General features: G+C 38.0%; 1 protein-coding gene across 1 annotated transcript in view; it reads right to left on the bottom strand.

The window, feature by feature from the left end:
• Window positions 1-5,961: 5,961 nt before the first annotated feature.
• Window positions 5,962-25,172, bottom strand: part of LOC306885147 (uncharacterized protein) — a 61,832-nt gene continuing 42,621 nt past the window's right edge. Inside the window, exons 23-29 of the mRNA XM_079441503.1 lie at window positions 24,304-24,411; window positions 24,029-24,226; window positions 17,100-17,306; window positions 16,208-16,662; window positions 11,668-12,536; window positions 9,035-9,181; window positions 5,962-7,634 (exon numbers count right to left, since the gene is read on the bottom strand). Of these exons, the coding sequence (XP_079297629.1) occupies window positions 7,498-7,634; window positions 9,035-9,181; window positions 11,668-12,536; window positions 16,208-16,662; window positions 17,100-17,306; window positions 24,029-24,226; window positions 24,304-24,411 (2,121 nt within the window). The 3' untranslated portion in view covers window positions 5,962-7,497. The remainder of the gene's footprint in view (window positions 7,635-9,034; window positions 9,182-11,667; window positions 12,537-16,207; window positions 16,663-17,099; window positions 17,307-24,028; window positions 24,227-24,303; window positions 24,412-25,172) is intronic.

The raw sequence follows: 25,172 nt of genomic DNA, 5'->3' as shown, positions 1-25,172 counted from the left end.
TATAAGGCTGTGTAATTATAGTAGGTTTTATAACTGTAGACATCAAGATTTTTACTAGGTGACAAAACAAAGGCAAATTAGCATGCAGTCATTCATGAGGAAACAAATGTACTGCTAATGTGTTTAATTTTGGACTAAACCCGTCTTGCAGGACCGCTGTCCAGATCTGATGGAGTCGCTGTCTAAACATCCGTCAGCTGAGAAAACCCAGAAACTGTAAATCACTTCAGTCCTTCAACAACTAATAAAACTCTGTTACAATGATCTCTGTATGAACGACGGCAACAGGTGTGTGAGATTTTGAACACTGTAAAACAAGAAAAAGTTAATGGGTGGTTAACCTGTTACAAACATCGATTGCCTGGGAAAAAGTTTTGGATTTATTCCCATCGGCACTTACAAATAATGCAATTATACTGTATATGCAGTTTGTTGGTCTAAGCCAGTGTAAAGTGGTTTAGCTGGACTCCCACCCTAGTCACTATCCACTTTATTTTTATCAGAATAGTGCTGGGTGCTTTCTAAGCACTGCTTCGTGAGGCTTCAAAACATTTGCGCATATCAACCTGCCAAAGTCGGAGTGTGCATTGTGAATCATTTGATTCAGATCAGGACTTTGGAGTGTGTATTGTGAATCATTTGATTCAGATCAGGACTTCGGATTGTGTATCGCAAATCATTGGATTCAGATCAGGACTTCGGATTTTGTATTGTGAATCATTTGATTCAGATCAGGACTTTGGATTGTGTATTGTGAATCATTTGATTCAGATCAGGACTTCGGAGTGTGTATTGTGAATCATTTGATTCAGATCAGGACTTCGGAGTGTGTATTGTGAATCATTTGATTCAGATCAGGACTTCGGAGTGTGTATTGTGAATCATTTGATTCAGATCAGGACTTCGGAGTGTGTATTGTGAATTATTTGATTCAGATCAGGACTTCGGAGTGTGTATTGTGAATCATTTGATTCAGATCAGGACTTCAGATTGTGTATCACAAATCATTTGATTCAGGTCAGGACTTCGGATTGTGTATCGCAAATCATTTGATTCAGATCAGGACTTCGGATTGTGTATTGTGAATCATTTGATTCAGATCAGGACTTCGGATTGTGTATCACAAATCATTGGATTCAGATCAGGACTTCGGATTGTGTATTGTGAATCATTTGATTCAGATCAGGACTTCGGATTGTGTATTGTGAATCATTTGATTCAGATCAGGACTTCGGAGGATTGTGTATCGCAAATCATTTGATTCAGATCAGGACTTCGGAGTGTGTATTGTGAATCATTTGATTCAGATCAGGACTTCGGATTGTGTATCGCAAATCATTGGATTCAGATCAGGACTTCGGATTGTGTATTGTGAATCATTTGATTCAGATCAGGACTTTGGATTGTGTATCGCAAATCATTGGATTCAGATCAGGACTTTGGAGTGTGTATTGTGAATCATTTGATTCAGATCAGGACTTCGGAGTGTGTATTGTGAATCATTTGATTCAGATCAGGACTTCGGATTGTGTATCGCAAATCATTGGATTCAGATCAGGACTTTGGAGTGTGTATTGTGAATCATTTGATTCAGATCAGGACTTCGGAGTGTGTATTGTGAATCATTTGATTCAGATCAGGACTTCGGAGTGTGTATTGTGAATCATTTGATTCAGATCAGGACTTCGGAGTGTGTATTGTGAATTATTTGATTCAGATCAGGACTTCGGAGTGTGTATTGTGAATCATTTGATTCAGATCAGGACTTCGGATTGTGTATCACAAATCATTTGATTCAGGTCAGGACTTCGGATTGTGTATCGCAAATCATTTGATTCAGATCAGGACTTCGGAGTGTGTATCGTGAATCATTTGATTCAGATCAGGACTTCGGATTGTGTATTGTGAATCATTTGATTCAGATCAGGACTTCGGAGTGTGTATTGTGAATCATTTGATTCAGATCAGGACTTCGGATTGTGTATTGTGAATCATTTGATTCAGATCAGGACTTCGGAGTGTGTATTGTGAATCATTTGATTCAGATCAGGACTTCGGATTGTGTATCACAAATCATTTGATTCAGGTCAGGACTTCGGATTGTGTATCGCAAATCATTTGATTCAGATCAGGACTTCGGAGTGTGTATCGTGAATCATTTGATTCAGATCAGGACTTCGGATTGTGTATTGTGAATCATTTGATTCAGATCAGGACTTCGGAGTGTGTATTGTGAATCATTTGATTCAGATCAGGACTTCGGATTGTGTATTGTGAATCATTTGATTCAGATCAGGACTTCGGATTGTGTATTGTGAATCATTTGATTCAGATCAGGACTTCGGATTGTGTATTGTGAATCATTTGATTCAGATCAGGACTTCGGATTGTGTATCGCAAATCATTTGATTCAGATCAGGACTTCGGATTGTGTATCGCAAATCATTTGATTCAGATCAGGACTTCGGATTGTGTATTGTGAATCATTTGATTCAGATCAGGACTTCGGAGTGTGTATTGTGAATCATTTGATTCAGATCAGGACTTCGGATTGTGTATTGCAAATCATTTGATTCAGATCAGGACTTCGGATTGTGTATCGCAAATCATTTGATTCAGATCAGGACTTCGGATTGTGTATTGTGAATCATTTGATTCAGATCAGGACTTCGGATTGTGTATTGTGAATCATTTGATTCAGATCAGGACTTCGGATTGTGTATCACAAATCATTTGATTCAGGTCAGGACTTCGGATTGTGTATCGCAAATCATTTGATTCAGATCAGGACTTCGGAGTGTGTATTGTGAATCATTTGATTCAGATCAGGACTTCGGAGTGTGTATTGTGAATTATTTGATTCAGATCAGGACTTCGGAGTGTGTATTGTGAATCATTTGATTCAGATCAGGACTTCGGACTTTCGAAACCGTTGATCAGATCGGGAACTCGGATAGCGTATAGCGAATCACTTAGATCAGGACTGTGTTTCCCAAAAGCATCATATGCTTAAGTATATCTTAGACCGATTGAACCCAATGGAGCTACGATCAAAGCTTACGATGCTTTTGGGAAACGCAGCCAAGACTTTGGAGGAGATTCACAAATCATTTGATTCATATGGGTACTTTGGATTGCGTATTGCAAATCATTTAGATCGGGGTTTTGGAGGAGGTTTGCAAATCATCCGATTCAGATCGGGACTTTGGATCACGTATTGCGAATCATTTGATTTAGGTTTGCGAATCATTTGATTCAGATCGGGACTTTGGATCGCGTATTGCGAATCATTTGATTTAGGTTTGCGAATCATTTGATTCAGATCGGGACTTTGGATCGTGTATCGTGAATCATCGAGACTTTGGAGCTCATATCGTGAAACGAAATGTAGTTAATGAAGTTGCTCTTATGTACACTTCACAGAATAAGGTGGCTATCTGTTAATTAATAGAAAATATAAACGTTTTATCATATAAATGAGTATTAAGAAATAACAAATAGTCAAATGAGGACATGAAGAGTATGCCAGAAGTACAGTATGCATGCTTAGTATGCATGATATTACTCAATAAGAGTAAACTGTTTTGGAAGATTTTTAGTGTTTTGCATTCTTTTGCCTTTGTTTTCTAATATTTAAACAGGAAGATGAATATAGCAAACTGAAGTGCTTTTATGGATGTAAAATTAGCAACCTGAGAAGCTCAAAACAGGAACCATAAATGTCTTGTTTGGTCTGAATGTCTGATGAATGCCATTGACTCCATCACATGAAAGAGTGAATTTGCTATTTTACTCAAACGTATTGAATTTCAGGAGGTTCCTAAAAAACAAATCTTCTCATTTTCAGAAAAACACTTTCCTCTTAACACGGGACGGTTGAGTTACTGTCTCAGCATAAACACACGGCCAAAATTGAACATCCATAAAAGTGAAAAACCGTCTCTCATTACAGATGTTTATTCTTCCACCCATCACTCTGTCCAAAGTTAAACAGAGACTTCAGACACGTGCATGTCTGTTTTAAACAAATAACCCATCAATCTCCACCTCAAAGTAGGAGTAAAGCGGGTTAGCAAAAGCACTTCCTGTGAGAGTGGAAATCATCATCATATATCTGACTGTACCATGCCTGGTTCATTTTGAAGATGCTAGACATCAACAAGTCTCACCTCAAACTTTTATTACTATTTTATTAACTTGTATTATCATACAGGATACAAAAAAGCAGCTTTTCAGTAGATAATAATGTCGATGCTAATATGATTTACCCTGTAAAATCTGACATTAAATAATAGTCAGAAAAAAATATATGTTTTTGGAACGGTTAATGAACCATTAGACAATATATACCGAGGACCCTATTAGAATTGTCCAGTTTCTTCTTCTCCAAAATGAATGGCATTTTTGAGGGCCTAAACATGCTCGAAAACTCACGAAACTGTGCACACGTGCCAGAAGTGGCAAAAATTTACGTCTCATAAGCTTTCAGAAGTGGGTGTGCCAAAATGGCTCAATAGCGCCACCTATAAAATTTCAACAAAGTGCCCCCTCGAGCTATGTTTCACATACATGTACGAAATTCGGTAGACACACGTACTAATACCTACAAAAAAGTATTCCGGTACGAAGTCCGAAACGCAATTTCTCTGCAAGTTTTGTGCCGTTTTTGCCATTTTCAGGTGTTGTATTTACAAAAGCTTTCATTGAAAGGCGTGTCCGTGGCGGCCTGACAAACTTTGATGTTTCGCCATGAAATAGGAAGTTGTTATAATTCAGCCATACAATGTCTGATCTGCCCCAAACTTCACACAGTTGTTAAGATTCCTGGCCTGAACACATCTAAAGGCCAATATTCTGTTATAATCATAGCGCCACCTGCTGGCAACAGGAAATGGCTTGTTTTAAACTAAAACATGCAATGTCCAATCTGCACTAGACTTCACGTTTGGTAAGAGTCGTCGGCTGAAGACATCTAAAGGCCCATATACAGTTAAAATCATAGTGCCACCTGCCGGCAACAGGATATATCATGTTTTACATGAACTCAAACACACCGTTCAATCTAAAAAGTCCTGGCTTGAAGACATCTACATGCCAATATTCAGTTACAGTCATTGCGCCACCAGTTGGCAGCAGTAAGTTTGGCACATATAAATGACTTCCTATATTATATATTCCTTCTATATTTACCACTTTAAATGCATATTAGTCACAGTTTGCCGTTTTCCTAAAGCCACCGGATGGCGGTGAGCCCAGTTGCGAGGGTCTTTTCAATGCTGTTTGCAGCTTTAATGGAATATATGTTTATGTTTTGTATCATATTTGATACTTCAGGTTTTTATGGTCCATATAGTATGATATAGTGAGAATATGGAGGAACAGCTCAATTTTATTCAGAGGCCAAAACTGAGCAAAAATACCCAATTTGGTGCAGATGCTTTGACAAAAAGATGAAATTCTAATGCTTGTAATGTAAAATAATGAGATCTTTATAATAGTATGACAGATATTTACATAAAATGATATAAATATTGGTTGTTGCTCTATATCTCTTAATAATGTCTTATAAGATGAGATTTAAATGCTTAGTTTTATGCTCAAAACATAATGCAATTGCAATCATCATTGAAAAAATTAATGTTCCTCAAACTCCTGATGAATCATATTTGTCCAGTAAGCGTCTTGAAATATTATTAACAATATAAAAGGCATTCTTAAAGATTTCTCAGCAAAAAGATATGTGAAGCACAAGCTACAGATTTTAGTTTGTACAATTTTACTAAGACCTTTTATTTTGCTAAAAAGTCCAAGCTATCAGAGACATGTAGCAGATTGTGTGTGACAGGTTTTGATCATGTTGATGATTTAGAGGCTTTAGAAAGTCATGCTCAAATATGATACAGTAGGCTTTATAGGGTTAAATATGTGAGCATATTAACTGTACGGTAGCCTTTACAATTTGATCCACGTTGTTTTTATTTCTGTTTTTGTGACAGACAAAGTGCAGAACTAACAAACATGATTTCACGGTGTTGACAACATAGTAGTACTAGTTAAAAAAACAACAGTATGACGTTTGCCAAGATCATGTCAGATACAGCATAATTCAAACTTGTAAAATCTGAATCATATGAAAGCTCGATGTGATATCATGGAAAAACAGCCTAAATGGCAGTGACTTCAGCAGTTAAAGTCAGTCAGCATCAGGAAGTTATGAAGACATTAAGTTAGTAATGAAGTATTTAGTATGTTTTGGAAATAGGAGTATTAATTTGAGTTTGAAGCAATGGAACAGCTCCGAGCATAATGTTATAATTGTGATCTTGAAATTGAACTATGGTGATTCTGACATGACATGAATGCAGCTTGAACAAAAACATGTTGTGAGCCCTGAAAAAACTTTCGTATAATTTCTATAAAGGTATTATACAGCTATATATATCTATATTTAGCACACATACATTTGGATTTCATTTCGTTTGTAAAAAAACAACAAAAAGGAACAAAGAATGATATTTCTCCATGTCCATAAATCCAAAACATTACATAATACTGTAAAACATATTCCTGGCAGTGTTTTAGTGTTTTCTCCAAGGTAACTTCCTACTTGAGAAGTGCTTTTGGGCACTTCTTTTTGACAAGTGAACGGCTTGAAAAACAAATGCAAGCATTACAGTTGGTTTCCTTACAGCATGTCATCTTTCTAGCATTAGCCCATAAAACACATTTATGATCGTAAGACTGAGATATCAAGTAGGAATACAACAATAACAAGCATGTACACTACCAATCCAAAGTTTGGGTTCTGTAAGATTTTTATGCTTTTAAAAGAAATTAATACTTTTATTCAGCAAGGATGCATTAGACTGATCAGAAGTGACAGTAGTAGTAGACACTTATAACGTTACAAAAGATTTCTGTTTCAATTAAATGCTGTTCTTTTGAACTTTCAGTTTATCAAAGAATCCTGAAAATAGTGCATCACAGTTTCCACAAAAATATTGTGCAGCACAACTGTTTTCAATATTGATAATAATGAGAAATGTTTCTTGTGGAGCAAATCAGTATATTAGAATGATTTCTGAAGGATCATGTGACACTGAAGACTGGAGTCATGATGCTGACAATTCAGCTTTGATCAAAGAAATAAATTATATTTTATAATATATTCACATAGAAACAGTCATTTTAAATTATAATGATATTTTACAATTTTACTGTTTTTTTTAAATCAAACAAATGCTGACTTGGTGAGCAGAAGAGACTTCTTTCAAAAACACTAAAAAATCTTACTGACCCCCAACTTTTGACCCCTAGTGTGACATCTTTAATTAAAGTGTCTAGTGAGGAGTGAATATCAGATAAAGGCACATGCAGTGATACGCTAAGGCTAACGGTGTTAATTAAACAGGAAGTAGAAGTGATGTGGGCTCAGGTGGGTGCACTGATGTTCATAGGCAGTGCAAATTCCTCCATCATGGTGAAACCGTCGGTCATTCATTCGTCTCTCTCACTCGGCAGTGAGCTGTCCCTCTGTCTGCGCTGGGCTAAAAACTGCCGGACCACAGACGGCCAATCAACAATGTTCTCCACACGCACCTGTCCTCCAGACATGGACATCGCCATCTGACCACCTGCACAGCAACACCACACAACTGCTTGAGATTGACACATGACAAATCCTATTATTTCTTTCTTTTTTTGCTTAAAGTAATATAAAAATTAAATGAATGTAATTACTGTACACAGGACTGTACTATACTAAGTATGAAATTATAAATATATAATATTGCTAAATATTAATTCTACATTTAACCATGAATTACAATATGAATAATATACCGTATTGACCCGAATATAAGATGACCCCCCTTTTTCAAAATGTACCTTTTGGAAAAGGCATTTTGAAAACCAAATCTTGTGTTTTATTGAGAATTTTTTTTTCTTAAATTATTTTCAATATTGCATATTTTATTCCTATTTTAATTTTTGTTTTGAATGTATGGTAAATACTGGTAAAATGTACCAACAATCACATTTAAAATCTACACTTTTTAATGTACCATAAAAATAACAAGTAGCCTAGCAAAATCAGTAGAAGTTAAATCTTATTACAGTCTTCAAATCTGGGTAGGCTACTGTCTTACATTTTAAAATCACTTACAGAGGAAGTTTGTTCCCATCAGGCTAACATGACAGTCACGACTCATGCCGTTGTAAGCTTTTCTATTTCTTTTGTTTACACTTGCGATCTTCTAACATTATTACAACACACATTACATTAGCCTACGTATTTCATGGCACACTCGTTTTATGTGTATTTGGCGCCACCTTTTGTTGTGGGTGTATTATTGACATGTCAAAGTCTAGACCCTGAATATAAGATGACCGTGTTTTTTCAGATGTAGTTCCAAGAAAAAAATCTTATATTCGGGTCAATACGGTACTATAATATAATATATCTACATATGCATGTATGTATTTGGTCATTCATTCATTCAGTCAATAAAGCAATAGCAAACTAATAGTGGTAGAAATTAAAATAATCATAATAATAACAAAACTTCAATAAATAAATGATAATAGAATAATTATCATATCATAGTATTTTTTATTACAACAGTTTTTGAACTGAACATTTAGAAGTAGAAGACTAAAATAGTATTTTCCTGTAAAATGTACTCCACTAACCTTTATTTACAACTTTGAAAAATTATTTTTACAGAGTATAATATAATATAATAATTTATTTATAATACATTTATTTTAATGCAGCAAAGGCTATTTTCACGGTAAACTAGTAGAAATAAAAATAATCTGAATAGCAATAACACTTCAATAAATAAATAAAACAGAATAATTAAACAATATTTTTCTTACAACAATATAAAAAATACAGTAATTATACAATTTTTCCTGTTTGATATTTTATAGAAAATCTAAAATGTTTATAGAAAATCTAAAATTAGTTTAAGATTGACCACATAAACAAATCTTCTACCAAAGAAGAGGAGCAGTGAAAGTGTGTACTTACTCTCGGGGAGGATCTGCGTCCTCTTGTTTCCTCTGACACAGCTGACAGACGCTTGATCCAGCAGCTCTAGAGAATGAGAGCCTGTCAAACCTTCAGTGTCTTCATCCAGATTCATCACATTATGACACTTCACAGGGCAGATCTTCCCTGAACACAAAGGGAACGAGAAATTGTGAGTTGTAAACAGAATTTTGAGAAAAAAAGTTGAAATTGTGAGATGTTAGAAATCTAAGAAAAAAGTCAAAATTGTTTGTGAGATGTTAACTTAGAATTCAGAGAACAAAAACGTTAGAATTGTGAGATGTAAACATAGAATTCAGAGAAAAAACAGAATTGTGAGATGTAAACATAGAATTCAGAGAAAAAACAGAATTGTGAGATGTAAACATAGAATTCAGAGAAAAAACATTAGAATTGTGAGATGTAAACATAGAATTCAGAGAAAAAAACGTTAGAATTGTGAGATGTAAACAGAATTCAGAGAAAAAACGCTAGAATTGTGAGATGTACACAGAATTCAGAGAAAAAAAACGCTAGAATTGTGAGATGTAAACAGAATTCAGAGAAAAAACGTTAGAATTGTGAGATGCAAACAGAATTCAGAGAAAAAATGTTCGAATTGTGAGATGTAAACATAGAATTCAGAGAAAAAACGTTAGAATTGTGAGATGTAAACATAGAATTCAGAGAAAAAACGTTAGAATTGTGAGATGTAAACAGAATTCAGAGAAAAAAACGTTAGAATTGTGAGATGTACACAGAATTCAGAGAAAAAAAACGCTAGAATTGTGAGATGTAAACATAGAATTCAGAGAAAAAACGTTAGAATTGTGAGATGTAAACAGAATTCAGAGAAAAAAAACGTTCAAATTGTGAGATGTAAACATAGAATTCAGAGAAAAAACGTTAGAATTGTGAGATGTAAACAGAATTCAGAGAAAAAAACGTTAGAATTGTGAGATGTAAACATAGAATTCAGAGAAAAAACGTTAGAATTGTGAGATGTAAACAGAATTCAGAGAAAAAAAACGTTCAAATTGTGAGATGTAAACATAGAATTCAGAGAAAAAACGTTAGAATTGTGAGATGTAAACAGAATTCAGAGAAAAAAACGTTAGAATTGTGAGATGTAAACATAGAATTCAGAGAAAAAACGTTAGAATTGTGAGATGTAAACAGAATTCAGAGAAAAAAAACGTTCAAATTGTGAGATGTAAACATAGAATTCAGAGAAAAAACGTTAGAATTGTGAGATGTAAACAGAATTCAGAGAAAAAAAAGTTAGAATTGTGAGATGTAAACACAGAATTCAGAGAAAAAAACGTTAGAATTGTGAGATGTAAACACAGAATTCAGAGAAAAAAACGTTAGAATTGTGAGATGTAAACATAGAATTCAGAGAAAAAACGTTAGAATTGTGAGATGTAAACAGAATTCAGAGAAAAAAACGTTAGAATTGTGAGATGTAAACAGAATTCAGAGAAAAAAACGTTAGAATTGTGAGATGTAAACAGAATTCAGAGAAAAAAAACGTTAGAATTGAGATGTAAACAGAATTCAGAGAAAAAAACGTTAGAATTGTGAGATGTAAACAGAATTCAGAGAAAAAACGTTAGAATTGTGAGATGTAAACATAGAATTCAGAGAAAAAACGTTAGAATTGTGAGATGTAAACACAGAATTCAGAGAAAAAAAACATTTGAATTGTGAGATGTAAACATAGAATTCAGAGAAAAAAACGTTAGAATTGTGAGATGTAAACAGAATTCAGAGAAAAAAAACGTTCAAATTGTGAGATGTAAACAGAATTCAGAGAAAAAACGTTCGAATTGTGAGATGTAAACAGAATTCAGAGAAAAAAACGTTCGAATTGTGAGATGTAAACAGAATTCAGAGAAAAAACGTTCGAATTGTGAGATGTAAACAGAATTCAGAGAAAAATGTTAGAATTGTGAGATGTAAACACAGAATTCAGAGAAAAAAACATTAGAATTGTGAGATGTAAACATAGAATTCAGAGAAAAAAACGTTAAATTGTGAGATGTAAACAGAATTCAGAGGAAAAAAGGTTAGAATTGTGAGATGTAAACAGAATTCTGAGAAAAAACGTTAGAATTGTGAGATGTAAACACAGAATTCAGAGAAAAAAACATTAGAATTGTGAGATGTAAACAGAATTCTGAGAGAAAAGTCAAAATTGCAAGAAATAAAATTGCGACTATTTTTTAGCTTTGCTGGACACAAGCTTCCACAGTAACATGCAATGATGAAAAGATTAGTGCTGTCAAACGATTAATCGCATCCAAAACAAAAGTTTTTACAGAATATATGTGTGTACTGTGTATATTTATCATGTATATATATATATATATATATATATATATATAAAAATAAAGACATACACAAACAGTATATATTTTGAAAATATTTACATATATTCGTGTCATTTATATTATATATAAATATATTTAATATATAAACATAACATATTTTTATTAAATATATACATGCATGTGTGTGTATTTATATATACATAATAAATATACACAGTACACACATATATTCTGTAAACAAAAACTTTTATTTTGGATGCGATTAATAGTTTGACAGCACTAAAAAATATAAACTTCTACCTGCGTGTTTGCAGAGAACCTTGATGGAGCAGAACAGGCTGGTGAACAGGTTGAACGGAGACGGAACTCCAGACTTGCGGCTCATATCGCGGATCAGAACAGCGCGGCCAAACTTCCACTCTGTGTCAGACTGAGCCTGGATGCGCTGGTACGTGTCGCTCATCATGGCGATGAGCAGGTTGATCAACACGATGCACGTCACCACCAGATACACGCCATAAACGACCATGGCGAGAGGCGAGTCCGCACAGTGCACACATTTGTCAATTTTATCCGGTTCGGTTAAACCAAACAAAGCGAAGAAGAGCAGCACAGAAATGTTTAAAGCATTCGTCCCATTCACGGTCACGTTACCGGTGCTGTCTTGAGGATACGGCTGACACAAAGTGGTGAGACTCAGCGTGAAGGCGGTGAGGAACAACATGAGGATCACAGCGAACCGACATAGATCCTTCATCAGGTCTCGGATGGTTATGGCCCACGGGCCGAATAAGTGATGGAACATGAGGAACTCCAGCAGCTGGATGAACGCCAGCTTCATCGCCACGGCCAGCAGGACGTTTCGAGTGAACAGGCAGTGCAGCTGGGTGAAGACCGTCAGCAGGTGGCACACCAGAGCTGCGACGGAGAAGCCCAAGAGAAGAAGACGAATCCACGCAAATCCCGCGCGCTTACCTCGGAATGTCAGCTCGGATATCAGCATCCCACAGAGCCAGATCAGCAACAGACACTCAAACAAACTGCGCACTGGACGGCCCTCGGACAGAGTTGTCACGGGCGGATACACGATCGTCAGGATGAACAGGGCCAACAGGAAGACGTGCGACACCAGGTGACTCATGAACTTCACGATTGGGATGGTGTTGAATCTGAGTGGAGATTAAAGCAATCAGTTACACACATTTATATGGGATTAACTTTGTGCCAATTAAAATGAATGTAATTTTTCAAGAAACGTATGAAAATATAAATAGAAACGGAATAAAATGTCTTTGAAACTGAAAAAATAAATAATTGCATGCAAACTTTTTGACTTCATTTTTAAAACACTGCATGTTTTGCGACAGTGTGGATGTGAGTGTCTCTTAGCGGCTTCCTATTTCATTTTAATGATATAAAATAATATATAAATATTTTTATTATTATTATTTTATCAGTATTGTTCTGCTGCTATACTACATTGTTGAGATGAATTCTTAGGAATAGCACAGCGAATAATATCATCATTATCATCAATCATTGTCGTTATCAGGATACTCGCGGTAAGTTGTCTTGATTTAGTCCAATCATTACTGGACCTGGTTATCTACATACAGTTATAGCCTTCAATTAGAACATATTTGCTTCGATTAGTTCATATTTCTCCCCAGCACATAGCGTAATGTACAGTACTAAATGTACTGTATCTGACCATTACCGATGCTATTTTACAAGTATTTCAAAAACGCTGCTGAGGTTTCAAAGTAACGGAAAAGGTTCTTGTCACATGACCTGCGGTGCGCTTCCGGCATTCTGAAAAGCTGAGATGTTTTTATCTCGATGCGGCGCGGACGCGCCTGGAAAAAACGAGCGCGTCGCTTCCATTATGAGCGCGCATACCGCGCGTCTACATTTGAAATAACGAACTTGAGCGTGCAAAAGACGCAATATGTGAACGGCCCCTAAGACAGTTTTGTGCAACAGTTACGACAGATTGTGTGCACTTTGTCTAAGACACGAATTCCATTCCTGCACTCCACTGGAAAACCAAAGTGTTCCCACACAGGAGATTTAAATGTGTCTGGGGGATCTGCAATTTCAGTACTATGTGAAGCAGCCATCCTGCATATAGTAGCAACCGAGTGTGACGCGCACTCCCAAGTCACGTGAAATGACATGCACTTGGAAAACAGTAACTTTAGAATATAATATTTAGAACAAAATTTAAAAAGCTCTTATTAGTCGTTACTAATACAATTTAATCAAATGTAAGCAAAGAAAAATTAGTTTAAATTAATAGTTAGTTAGAGATAAGTGCCATTAATCTCAACAATGGGCAGCACGGGGCGTGAGAGTACCGCGGTACGCCACGAGAGTTCCGCGATTCGTATCATGGGTGGTGTATCGCGATCTTTCGGTTCGGTTTGTGATATCGTTACACCCCTATTATTTACATATGAACGGCGCGTGCCGCAAGGGGGCAGGAATCGCATTAGAAATAATGAGTTAGACGGGAAAGACTGAACATTGTGTTGGTTTCATACGGATTACTTCATCACAGAATATTTGTTTTCGATATGACTTCATTTAAAAGGAGACACTTCAATCTTTCTATAGATATAACTCTCATGTCTCTGTGTTGAGTATTTGCTGAGTTACAGTTAATTTTTGTGACGCGTTTCTGAATGAAGTTTGCGGAGACGGAGAAGACAGCGAGCACACCCTGTTTGATTTCTTTATTTTATAAAATTACAAAGTTGTGTTGTTATTATGAGTGTAGATGCTTTACAGATTCGACTGATGTATTACTCTTATCTGTACAATTAAAACTCACAGAGTAATTTAAGTTCCTTTTAGGGGCTTTCAAAAAAATGCACTAAAACGCGCTTGTCGACCCCAGAGGGTTAAGCTCCTTATGTAGCCGAATCTGTGCTGGTTTGAATTGGCCGCCTCCAGTTTTCGATTTGTTTTGCCTCCAGCTAGCGCTGTCTAGGGATGGAGCGATTAACCGGTTCCGCGATTAACCGCGCTTTAAAACGTCACGGTTAATTAATACTCTGTGTCAGGTTCCGCAAAACCGAGTGTTTCTGTTGCACGGAACTGAACTGTTGCAGCTTGTGCAAAATGAAAAAGTCACACTAGTGGTGCACCGGCTTAAAATTACGTGCTTATCAGAGACACGGAGGCTACTACACGCATTAGATTAGGGACTAAACAGCGAAGCTTTATTTCCACCAGAGAAATGCCTATCGATAGTGTGGGACCATTTTGGGTACACCAAGAATGACCAGGGTGTTATTTAAATATTGCCGTAAAAAAACTAATGCTAAAGCGCGAATACATAAGGGATAATGCACGGCTAGCTGTACATTGAATGATTTTAATGCACGACATGAAGGCAAGAACCACCTGACGCAAAGCTACGGCTCGTTAGCTCAGAATTCTGCCTGCTTCAGATCAGAAAGAGATTAAATAGTGCGGTAAGATCACATTTATTTGAATGAATTAATTAGAATATTTAGCTACTTGAATTAATTATTTGAGAGAGAAGGAGAGAGAAGTGACAGTTGCCTGTGTGAATTAGCCTACCTGTGTCTGTGTCTCTCCAGTAGGCTATTTCATTTATTTAATTAATAAAAGTCACGGGGCAGCGTTCTCAACACGTTTGTGTCCTCGTGAATGAATCTCCGATCTCACAAACCAAAACAATAGACATGATTTTCTCAGGCTACATGTAAAATCATATGAATTATTATAAAGATTATTAAAATGAATACGTATGGATGACAGTTGATTACAATAATATTTCACTTTATTTCCATCATTAGTAACAGTTTCCCCTGTGGGATAAATAAAGTTAATATTAGTTGTATATTAATAATACTTCATTAAATTTATTTACTATCCCTGTTGTAGTATTATTCACAAGTAAAAACCAACAAGATTTTTTTTTTCACCATGTTTCCAAATTCTCTTCCCCAGGTCCAAAAGAAATGTAAAGAATGTACAAACTGAAAACATTAAATACTTTTGTGATCTATTTCCATTTCTTATTTTCAAAAGAGAAATACTGTCATGGATGTTTACAGAGCAGCGGTCACCTTTTTTAATTCTAATGGGAGAGATGGTCTTTTGTTTGTTGTTTATTATTATTTTGTGCTGTATGTTGGTTACTGTGTTATTTCTGTTTCAAAAGCCAGCAATAAATAACACTTTAACATCTAAAGAGTGTTCATGTGATTTTATACATTATTAATGTTGGGAAATGAATAAATCGTCATAATCGTAAAACCGTGATTATTCATCAGACAATAATCGTACCAGCAATATCTATAATCGTTGCATCCCTAGCGCTGTCACGTAATTGTGACGTCACACTCTTTCTCTCCCTCCCTCCCTCCTTCCCTCCCTCAGTAACTTTAACTAAGTTAAGTAACTTGTGCATTGTTTAACTCACTTGTTTTTGACATATCCGTCCGAACTACAAACTATCCAGTGATGTCTGTGAGAAAGGGATATTCACTCGACAAGCTCGCGCATCTGTGCCGCCGCACGCTCAATCCAATCTGCGTGCTTTGCTTAGCCCATCAGCTCGCACAAATCAGCTATACAGGCGTTAATACTGAATGTTTAACATTAAATTCATTGCATACGTCTAATAACTCCATTCTGTTGTCTTTGTTTCTTTGTCTGAATATGGCACTTATCACATGCTGTGTGGTATCGGCGTTTGGTATCGGGGCATTTTAACGAGTACGAGTGCAGGAGCTCAGTATCGAGCCCGATACCAGTATTGGTATCGATGCATCCCTAGTGAGAAGTTTACTGTGTAAGAGCGTACCTGTGTCTGAGTGGCAGTGAGAGCACCAGCCACAGCGGAGGGAACAGCAAACAGAAGAACAGTAGCAGGAACTTCCATGAATCCCACTGCAGGCTTCCGTGCCACACGTCCGTCAGGTACGTCTGCACTGCCGGATGGGATACCACTTCCTTCTGCCGGCCCTCGATCAGGCAGTCCAGCATGCTGGCACTCCGGTGGTCCACGGCCCTAAGGATGGGACCTGCACCGTGACCCCCGGCTGAGGCGGCGAGGGTGAGGAGGTCAGAGGCCATGAGCTCACAGTGACGTGCGGCAGCCTGCAGGTCGACGGAGCGCTCCTTCGCACGGAGCGCGACCAAAGTCAGAGCTCGCGACAGACGAACACATGTGTCCAGAGGAGCCGGAGAATGAAGAACCAACTCCTCCAGAGCCAGATTATCATTCATCTGACCGCACACCATCAGATTGAACACAAACTACAGACAAAAAAAACCATGCTAAAGGATCCACTTTGAATTGGTTTATTTTCAATAGAACAAGGCACTTAAAGCTGTAAATCTTCCTGTGAGTCTAATCTGCTCATTAAGAATGAACTGAAAGAATCAACCCTGCCATCATATTAAACAAACAATAAAGCTGTATCGAACTTAATCTACAGAAAAATATAAATAAACTATGGACAAATAAAATACTGTAAAACACATTCAGAATTATTCAATAAAGAGTTCCAAGCCACAAACTAAACTAAAACTAACTACCTCTGAGATAAAATTACAAAACTTGTTTTTAAGGGGACCCCCCCCCCCCCCAATCATTTAAGCCTAAAATGTTACAGTACATTAAAAAACAAGACTTTAAACAATCTTCACATAAACCAGTTTTAATAAATGTGATGTGTATCAATGAGTCTGACCTTCTTGTCGTCTAGCAGACGGAGTGTGTTCTTCTCTCGTCTCAGCAGGAAGATGACGGTTTCCTCGTGGTTCTCCTGAGCGGCATACTGCAGCGGCGACCATCCGGCACGACAATCGACACACGGCGACGCTCCTCTCTCCACCAGAAACGACACCACCTCCAGACAGCCGGCTTTAGCCGCGTAATGCAGCACTGTCCAGCCACTCTGAAACACAGACCAAACATACATCAGTTTTACTGCTTTTTTTCATTTAATATTTATATTTATTTCAATTTTATTTAAAGGGGTCATGAGAAACCAAATTTCTCTTGCTCTTTTGATACAGAAGAGGTAATTGTATGCCTAATCCATCCTGCAAATTTCATAACTTAAAATGTCCTCATCATCAATAAAAAAGCATTATGTAATGTGATGGAGAGACTTTATTTGCCTTCCATCACTGCTTTACTGCGTTCGACTTGGTTTTATTTGAATGTATTTCTGATCCAGCCGAGTAGGCGTGGCAGTAAATGTAGTCTTGCAAAAGTGCTAATTTTATGCTAATTCCATGTATGAGTGCATTTCAAATGTTTTGATTTATTCGTTTTTGATTTGCATTATTATTTGTATTTATTTAGGCTCTTGTTTCTAAATCTCATGTATAAATCAAAGTCAAGAGTTTTTATATTATAGAAATGGTATGTCCCAATTTGGGAGAGCGGGAAACTGTGTATTTAAGATGGCCGTCACTACTGCAAAGGAGGACGGATAATGAGCTTGTGAATGGGATTGCGCTGTGAAGCATGTAAAACTCTAGCCTCAGTGAATTGGAGGGGAGTTAGTATTGTTCTTAGTACTTAGCAGTTTATACTGTTTTTATATCAATCTGTGTTGTAAGCTCTCAATTCTATTTATTGGGACATTTTTATCCTATGGGACAAGGTGACATCAACTGGGCGCAGTCCTTTACATAAACACCACCCCCCAGATCATCACATCGACATAGGCCCTGCCCACTTGCGTTCAGCCGCTTACGGCTTGACACTTGATCACGCTGAGTGCGAGTGTTGCGTCGCACCAGAAGAAAATAGAAATTAAGATCACTGCCGCTATCTTGTCTACACTAGGGGTTAAACGACTTCTGATTTTTTTAAAGTCAACTTTTTTGTGATGAAAGTCGAGTCGACTAGTCGCTGATGATGTCATTAATGAACAAATAAGTCTGGAGTTGTAACAAACACCTTGTGCACAGCTATGGCATGTGACACAGCACTGCCCACATGGCTATTGCTCCTATAACAGCTTATTTTTATCAGTTCTTGCATCTTTGGGTCGTTATATTTCTCACAGATTTCTGCTCGTTCTAAATCAGATACAGATAAAGTAGCACAGTAAAGATTACATTCATATGAATAAATACATTAGTGAGAGCGATTGCGTGTGTGAATTAATTCTACCTGGCAGCGTCTCTCTACTAGTAGTGAAGCTGTGGGATTTAGTTATTAAGAAATATATGCTTGAACTTTTCAGTTTCTAAGCTATTTTATTGCGAAATCACAGAAGAGTGTTGACAATACATTGCCGCGCTGAATGATTCTGTGCGTGCGATCTGCGCGTGATGTACGTGCTACTGTCTGTAGCCCATGTGTGTGCATTATAGTGCAGCAGCGCATTAGATTATAACGGCGATTAACTTACGTGTACAATAAGCTGTTTAAAACGTGCATTCTCCCGTTCAATTTCGAGCATCCAGTAATATAATCACACGTCTTGTGGAGCTCTTTCAGAGTATGAATTCATTTGTAATTTTAACTGTTTGGAAACGGAGCTAAAATGTGGATTTCTTATACTGTTGCACCCCCTATAGGACCAGCGATTAGTCGACGTCAAGCTTAAAGTGTCATGGCAGAGCACTGAATTCGACTAGTCGTGCAACCCCTAGTCTACACTGGATACGGTAATGTGACATTTCTGACACAGTCCACATGCTCGAGTCTGTCGTCAGGACAAATGGAGAGAAAGAACGCTCGCTTTGACGCGTTTGGATTAAACAGCTCGTTCACATCTTTGAATGGATGTCAGAAGGTTCCCAGCAAAAACAACTTAGTTTATTCAAATTTATTCTTAAAATAGCGTTATCTGTATCTGGTTTTCAAATGAAGGCATAAAACATTAATTTAATTTATCTTTAACTTATTGAAAATCTAACTTTATTTATGTATTTTGGCAAACAAAAGGGGTTTACTATTAAAATTAAAACATGGAAGAAATGTTGTGTGATCATTACTTTAAAAAAAAAAAAAGTTTTAATAATTTTAATAGTAGCCTAGTGTTACGGTTGGTGCTGTAGGAAGAAGTGCACGACGAAGAGTAGAAGAAAAGGAGGTTTTTAATAAGCATCAACACTATAAACCATTGACAAACTTAAGATCTGACAAAGACAAGGGGAGAACTCAGGACTTATAAAGAAACCGGGAACAAAGGAGCAAACAAGATAATTAACACAAGATAGGTGAACAGAATGATAATTAACTAAACTAGGACAGGAACTAATGAGGACAACCGGAAACAAAACCAAATAAGGGCAAAACGGAACTAAATGGAAACCAGACCGTGACAGATATCGCCCCCCTCCCGGAAGGTGTGTCCCGCATCATAACAGTCACATCGGGGAGGGGGGGGCGGGCGCCCTGGAGGCTGGAGCAGGGCCAGGACAGGGAGGAGACAAGGGAAGCCTCCAGGGTGGGTCAGGAGACTCGGGGGACCATGGTGGGACTGGAGACTCGGGAGGCCATGGCGGGACTGGAGACTTGGATGGCCATGGTGGATGGCCATCCAAGTCATATTCTCAGGCGGCGGGCTTGCCATATTCTCAGGCGGTGGGATTGCCATATTCTTTGACGGCGGGCTAGGGTTGGCCGCGAACGGTGGCGGGCTTGAATTCCCCGCGAACGGCCTGACAACAGACTCGAGCATGTGGACTGTGTCAGAAAGCGAACGCACAGCTACCGTATAGAGCTAGACGGGACCAGCGGAGAGAACTGGACAGGACCAGCGGAGACGCAGGAGAGCTGGACGGGACCAGCGGAGAGACGCAGGAGAGCACTTGCGAGGCGCAGGTACAGGAGGGCGCTTGCGAGGAGCAGGCACTAGAGGGCACTTGCGAGGAGCAGGCACTAGAGGGCACTTGCGAGTCTCAGACGGGCTTGCTATATTCTCAGGCGGCGGGCTTGCCAAATTCTCAGGCGGCGGGCTTGCCATATTCTTGGATGGCGGGCTAGGGATGGCCGCGAACGGCTGCGGGCTTGAATTCCCTGCGAACGGCAGGCTTGTGTTGGCCGCGAACGGCGGCGGGCTTGGGTTGGCCGCGAATGGCGGCGGGCTGGAATTCCTCGCGAATGGCGTGCTTTGCGCGGGCGGCGGAATATTCATCGCCGCGGGCGGAATCATCATCGCCGCGGTGGGTGGCCGGAACGCTGCCACATTCTTTGACGGCGGGTTTGGGGAAACTCCGACTCGGGATCGAAGACTCTCCAGACACCGGATGACCGTCTCCTTCCAATTTAGGTTGGAGGTTGGAGGTGTCTGGGAGCTTCGTGCGATGATGGAATGTGATCCCGAGCCGGAACAGGGTCTTGAGGACTTGGTCCTCCAGGGCACTGGAGAGGGCGAGCGGCACGAATGCCCTAGCAAAATCCAGCGGGTCTGGATGTGCATGGGCCAGGGAAATAAACTCTGCTCGGTCATCCATTCTGTAAGCGGTCAGATCTTCTGTTACGTGTGGTGTTGTAGGAAGAAGCGCACGATTAAGAGTAGAAGAAGGTTTTTAATACGCATCAACACTATAAACCATTGACAAACTTAAGATCTGACATAGACAAGGGGAGAACTCAGGACTTATAAAGAAACCGGGAACAAAGGAGCAAACAAGATAATTAACACAAGACAGATGAACAGAATGATAATTAACTAAACTAGGACAGAAACTAATGAGGACAACCGGAAACAAAACCAAATAAGGGCAAAACGGAACTAAATGGAAACCAGACCGTGACACCTAGTAGTAGCAGTATGTACATTTTGCTGAACAATAGTAATATATTTCTGCCGCAGTGTCTTCCAAGTTAAACCAAACGTTTATTTTGACGGGTTGCCGTGAAAACCTTTTCAGTTCTGTGTGTATATGATATGACGCTAGTTTTAATCAAATGAAACGGTAAAATGCTCATGAAGTGACTCTCAGAGCAGTTCTGGATAGGGGTCGACCGATATGTGTTTTTCAGGGCCGATGCCGATACCGATTATTACAGACCAAGTAGACCGATAACCAATATATTGAACCGATATATATGTCTGGTGTAAAAATGAAAATGAATGTCAAAATTAAGAATAACAAGGCAAAACTGACAAAAACGGCCTTCCCTAGTGTTGGTTGCACTTCTTACTCTTGTCTTCCCCCATGCATCCATCTACAATAAGGGTAATATACAAAGAGAGAGTTAAAAGTGGGGCCACTGTATGCTTCATGATTAAGCCTATGAATACTAAATACTAAAGCTAAACAGCTTGGGGAAATGTAAGTATTTGGCTTCAATAATTTACATGTTAGAAATGTATGTGTAATAGCATAACCTCTCATAATTCTTCATTATTTTCGGTTGACTAAATCATAACCTACAATAGGTGACTATTCAATTCATCATCTAATGCACATCAATTGATTAATTTAAAAAGCGCAATGTATATAATAAGTGTAAACAATTTAATTGTCTTCATAGCTCCATTGTAGAAGTTGCGAAGAAGACCGCAACTATTTTAATGAAACTATAACACTAATAGCCTGTTATAGGCTCACTTGGTTCAATAGCCTATTGAAATGTCCCAATTTCCGTCATCATAATCTTGGCCTATGTGACAGTAACTTAATCTTGGCCTATGTGACAGTAATTTCCATTAGTTTTCATTTACAGTGCAAATGAAGGAATAAAACATTAATTTAATTTATCTTTTAATCAAATGAGAGTTGAACTCTATTTTTTGGCAAACAAATGGGTTTACTATTAAAATTAAAACATGGCAGAAATAGCGTATTGTGTGATTGTTCTTTTAAACAAAAGTTGTAATAATTGTAGTAGTATTAGTAAATAAACCGAACTTTTATTTTGACGGGTTGCCATGAGGACCTCTTAAGTTTCTGTAGCCTATTTATGATATGACGATCGTTTTACTCAAACGAATCAGTCAAATGCTCATGAAGTAACTCTCAGAGCAGTTCTGGGGAGGATGTTCATGTATTTATGACCTCATTTAGTGACATGGCAGATGCGTAAAACACAGCGAGTGTCGCGCACTTCAGTGTGTGTGTGTGTGTGTCAAAACCGCGCGTCTGTGCCATTCACATATACAGAGACACGCCGAACATGTAGAATTCATATTTAAATAGGCTTTTTACAGCTTAATGTTTACAGATAGTCCATATCGTAAGTCAATTTAAGTGTACTGACCTACTTTTGATTAATTCATCCAAACTTTGACAAATTCCGTGACTCCGCGTTATACAGTAAATTCCATATGACTGGATTCCGCGATTCCCCCTGCGTTTCCCCCATCTCGGAAACCATAAATAGATAATATTGAGGTTTTTACAACTTCAGTGTAGTGGATTGTAATTTATTGCAACTTGAGCAACGTCTGCTGCTGCCTTTGAGAGATAACTGATGCGTGATGAAGCAGCACCAGTTAGCAAGCGCTTTCGGTGTGAGAGCGCCTTTAATCTTCCACGTTGATTGGTCGGACTCCTGACTCTCAACAAATCAGATGCGCGGTGGGCGGAGACTGCTCTAGGCCACAGAGTGGTGAGTTCCGACAGGCTGCATCAGAACCAAATAGCGCGTTTCAAAATTAAATAATTTTATCGGCACATCGGTTTGGAAAATGACCGATACCGATTATCATAAAAATGCTTAATATCGCCGCCAATAATCGGCCAGGCCGATAATCGGTCGACCCCTAGTTCTGGAGATGTTTGTTCATGTGTTTATGTCCTCATTTAGTGAGACGGCAGATGCTGAAATCACCGTGAGCGTCACTCGCTTCAGTCTGTGTGTAGAGAGTAGACTGCTCCGTACACTTTCGAGTCGCAAAAAAAAGTCGCTTTCGAGTGTCAAACACTGATCAATCTGTGCCATGTTGCTTCTAGTCGAACACACCTAGTGCTGCAGGCTTATTGGCTCACTGATGTTAATGAGATTAACCCCTTAGGTATTGACATTTGGTACCGAACAACAAGACATTTTCTGATACTCGATGGTATCGAGGCAATTCGGTCGGTGCCTAAAGAGTATCGAACTCGATACCCAGCTCTAATCATGTCTGAGGATTGTTCAGACTTCGGAACATATTGTTTTGTAAATGAGGCACAGTTTCATGGAGAGTTCACAAAGAAACATTTGTTGAAAAATTACGTGGTACTATATCTGACTGCATCTGCATCAATTGTAAGTAATTATTTAATAATGCTTTGTCTGGAAATGACCGTTTTATTTTGATTATGTTGTCAAAACACTCACAATAGCAAGGCGGCACTGATAGTGTTTTCTATGCAGTGACGTTAGCCAATCATAACAGTGGCCGATTACTGAGAAGCCTTAAACGACCTGCCCCTTAAAAACAGCCTGTTTCTGAGAAAATCCACATATTTATTTGTTTTTATTAACATTATAAATACACCTCAAGCAACATATTAAAATAATGAAAAAATCCAGTGTTAATTACACTTAGATTTAGTTATCAAAAACAGCACAGGAAATCTGAGCACAGTTTGAGACACTATTGAGGTCTCTTCTGAAACTCTAAAGGAGACACATTTGAGATTACAAGGGTCTTTTTTCTCAGTAGAGACATCGGAAAAACAAAAGACCAATACAAGCATCCAGGTTTCTTCTCACCTTGTCCGTGTGGTTGATCTCCGCTCCCTGTCCCAGCAGGACTCTCACCATGGCCACGTGTCCGTGTGCGGCGGCCAGATGCAGACAGGTACATCCGCGTTTGTCAGTGAGGTGCAGCAGAGATCCAGAGCGGCTGAGCAGCAGCCCAACCACAGCTGTGTGTCCGCTCTGAGCCGCCAGGTGCAGAGGACTGAAGCCCTGAAACACATGATGGACGGTCAGTACCGCGCTCAAGCGTCACGCTTCAAACCGCAGCAGTGCTTCTGATCTCTTGCCTGAATGTTGGTTTTTGCATCGGCCTGAACACCAGGAGAATTCAGCAACAGGCGAACCATGTTCTCATGACCGGACTGAGCCGCCAGGTGCAGAGGAGTGTAACCTGACTGAACACACACACACACACAAACTAGATATAATAAATCATCCACTGATGATTCATAATCATCACTATATGTACATTGTGGCTTTTGTGTCTGTAAATACAAGTTACCTTAAGATATCAAGACTTGTTTTGTATATAATGTTTTAAATATAAAATTATAATTATATAATATTGAATATATAATTTATATGACATGTATTATATGTTTAATTATATTTTAAATACATTTAACTACAAATGAATGAAATACAGATGAATTACAATATGAATAATTATTACAATATAATAAATAAATATAAAATACATATACACATGTTGTAATATTTTACTGCTGCACTGGGTCTTTATACAGAATTTAGAGCAGTTATACAATTTATTTAAAATAAAGTATAAAATTTATTCTGTAAAAAGTTAGCTGAAATGATAAATATATAATCATGGATTGATTTATAAAAATATCAATAATTATAAATATATAATATAAACATATATGTAAATATATGATATACAGAATTTGGAGCATAAAGCCTACTCAGAATGAACTTGACTGTGTAGAGATGCATTTATTTAGATTCTAAAAAATGGATTTTAAATTTCAGTAAGTTCAATAACCTTTTCCCTTTTTCTTTATTCAAAAACTGTACAAATTAATCAGATTTATTACAATGACAATAACAACACTCTTGGGTTTGATTCCCAGCGAAAACAAAATACATGAACAAACTGTAAAGCTTCATTGCAAAGCAAGAATCCCCCAAATGA

The sequence above is a fragment of the Barbus barbus genome (assembly GCF_936440315.1).
Source record: "Barbus barbus genome assembly, chromosome: 19".
Classification (NCBI taxonomy): domain Eukaryota; kingdom Metazoa; phylum Chordata; class Actinopteri; order Cypriniformes; family Cyprinidae; genus Barbus; species Barbus barbus.
The sequence above is the reverse complement of the archived record's forward strand: the minus strand, read 5'-3'. Positions and strand labels throughout refer to the sequence as shown.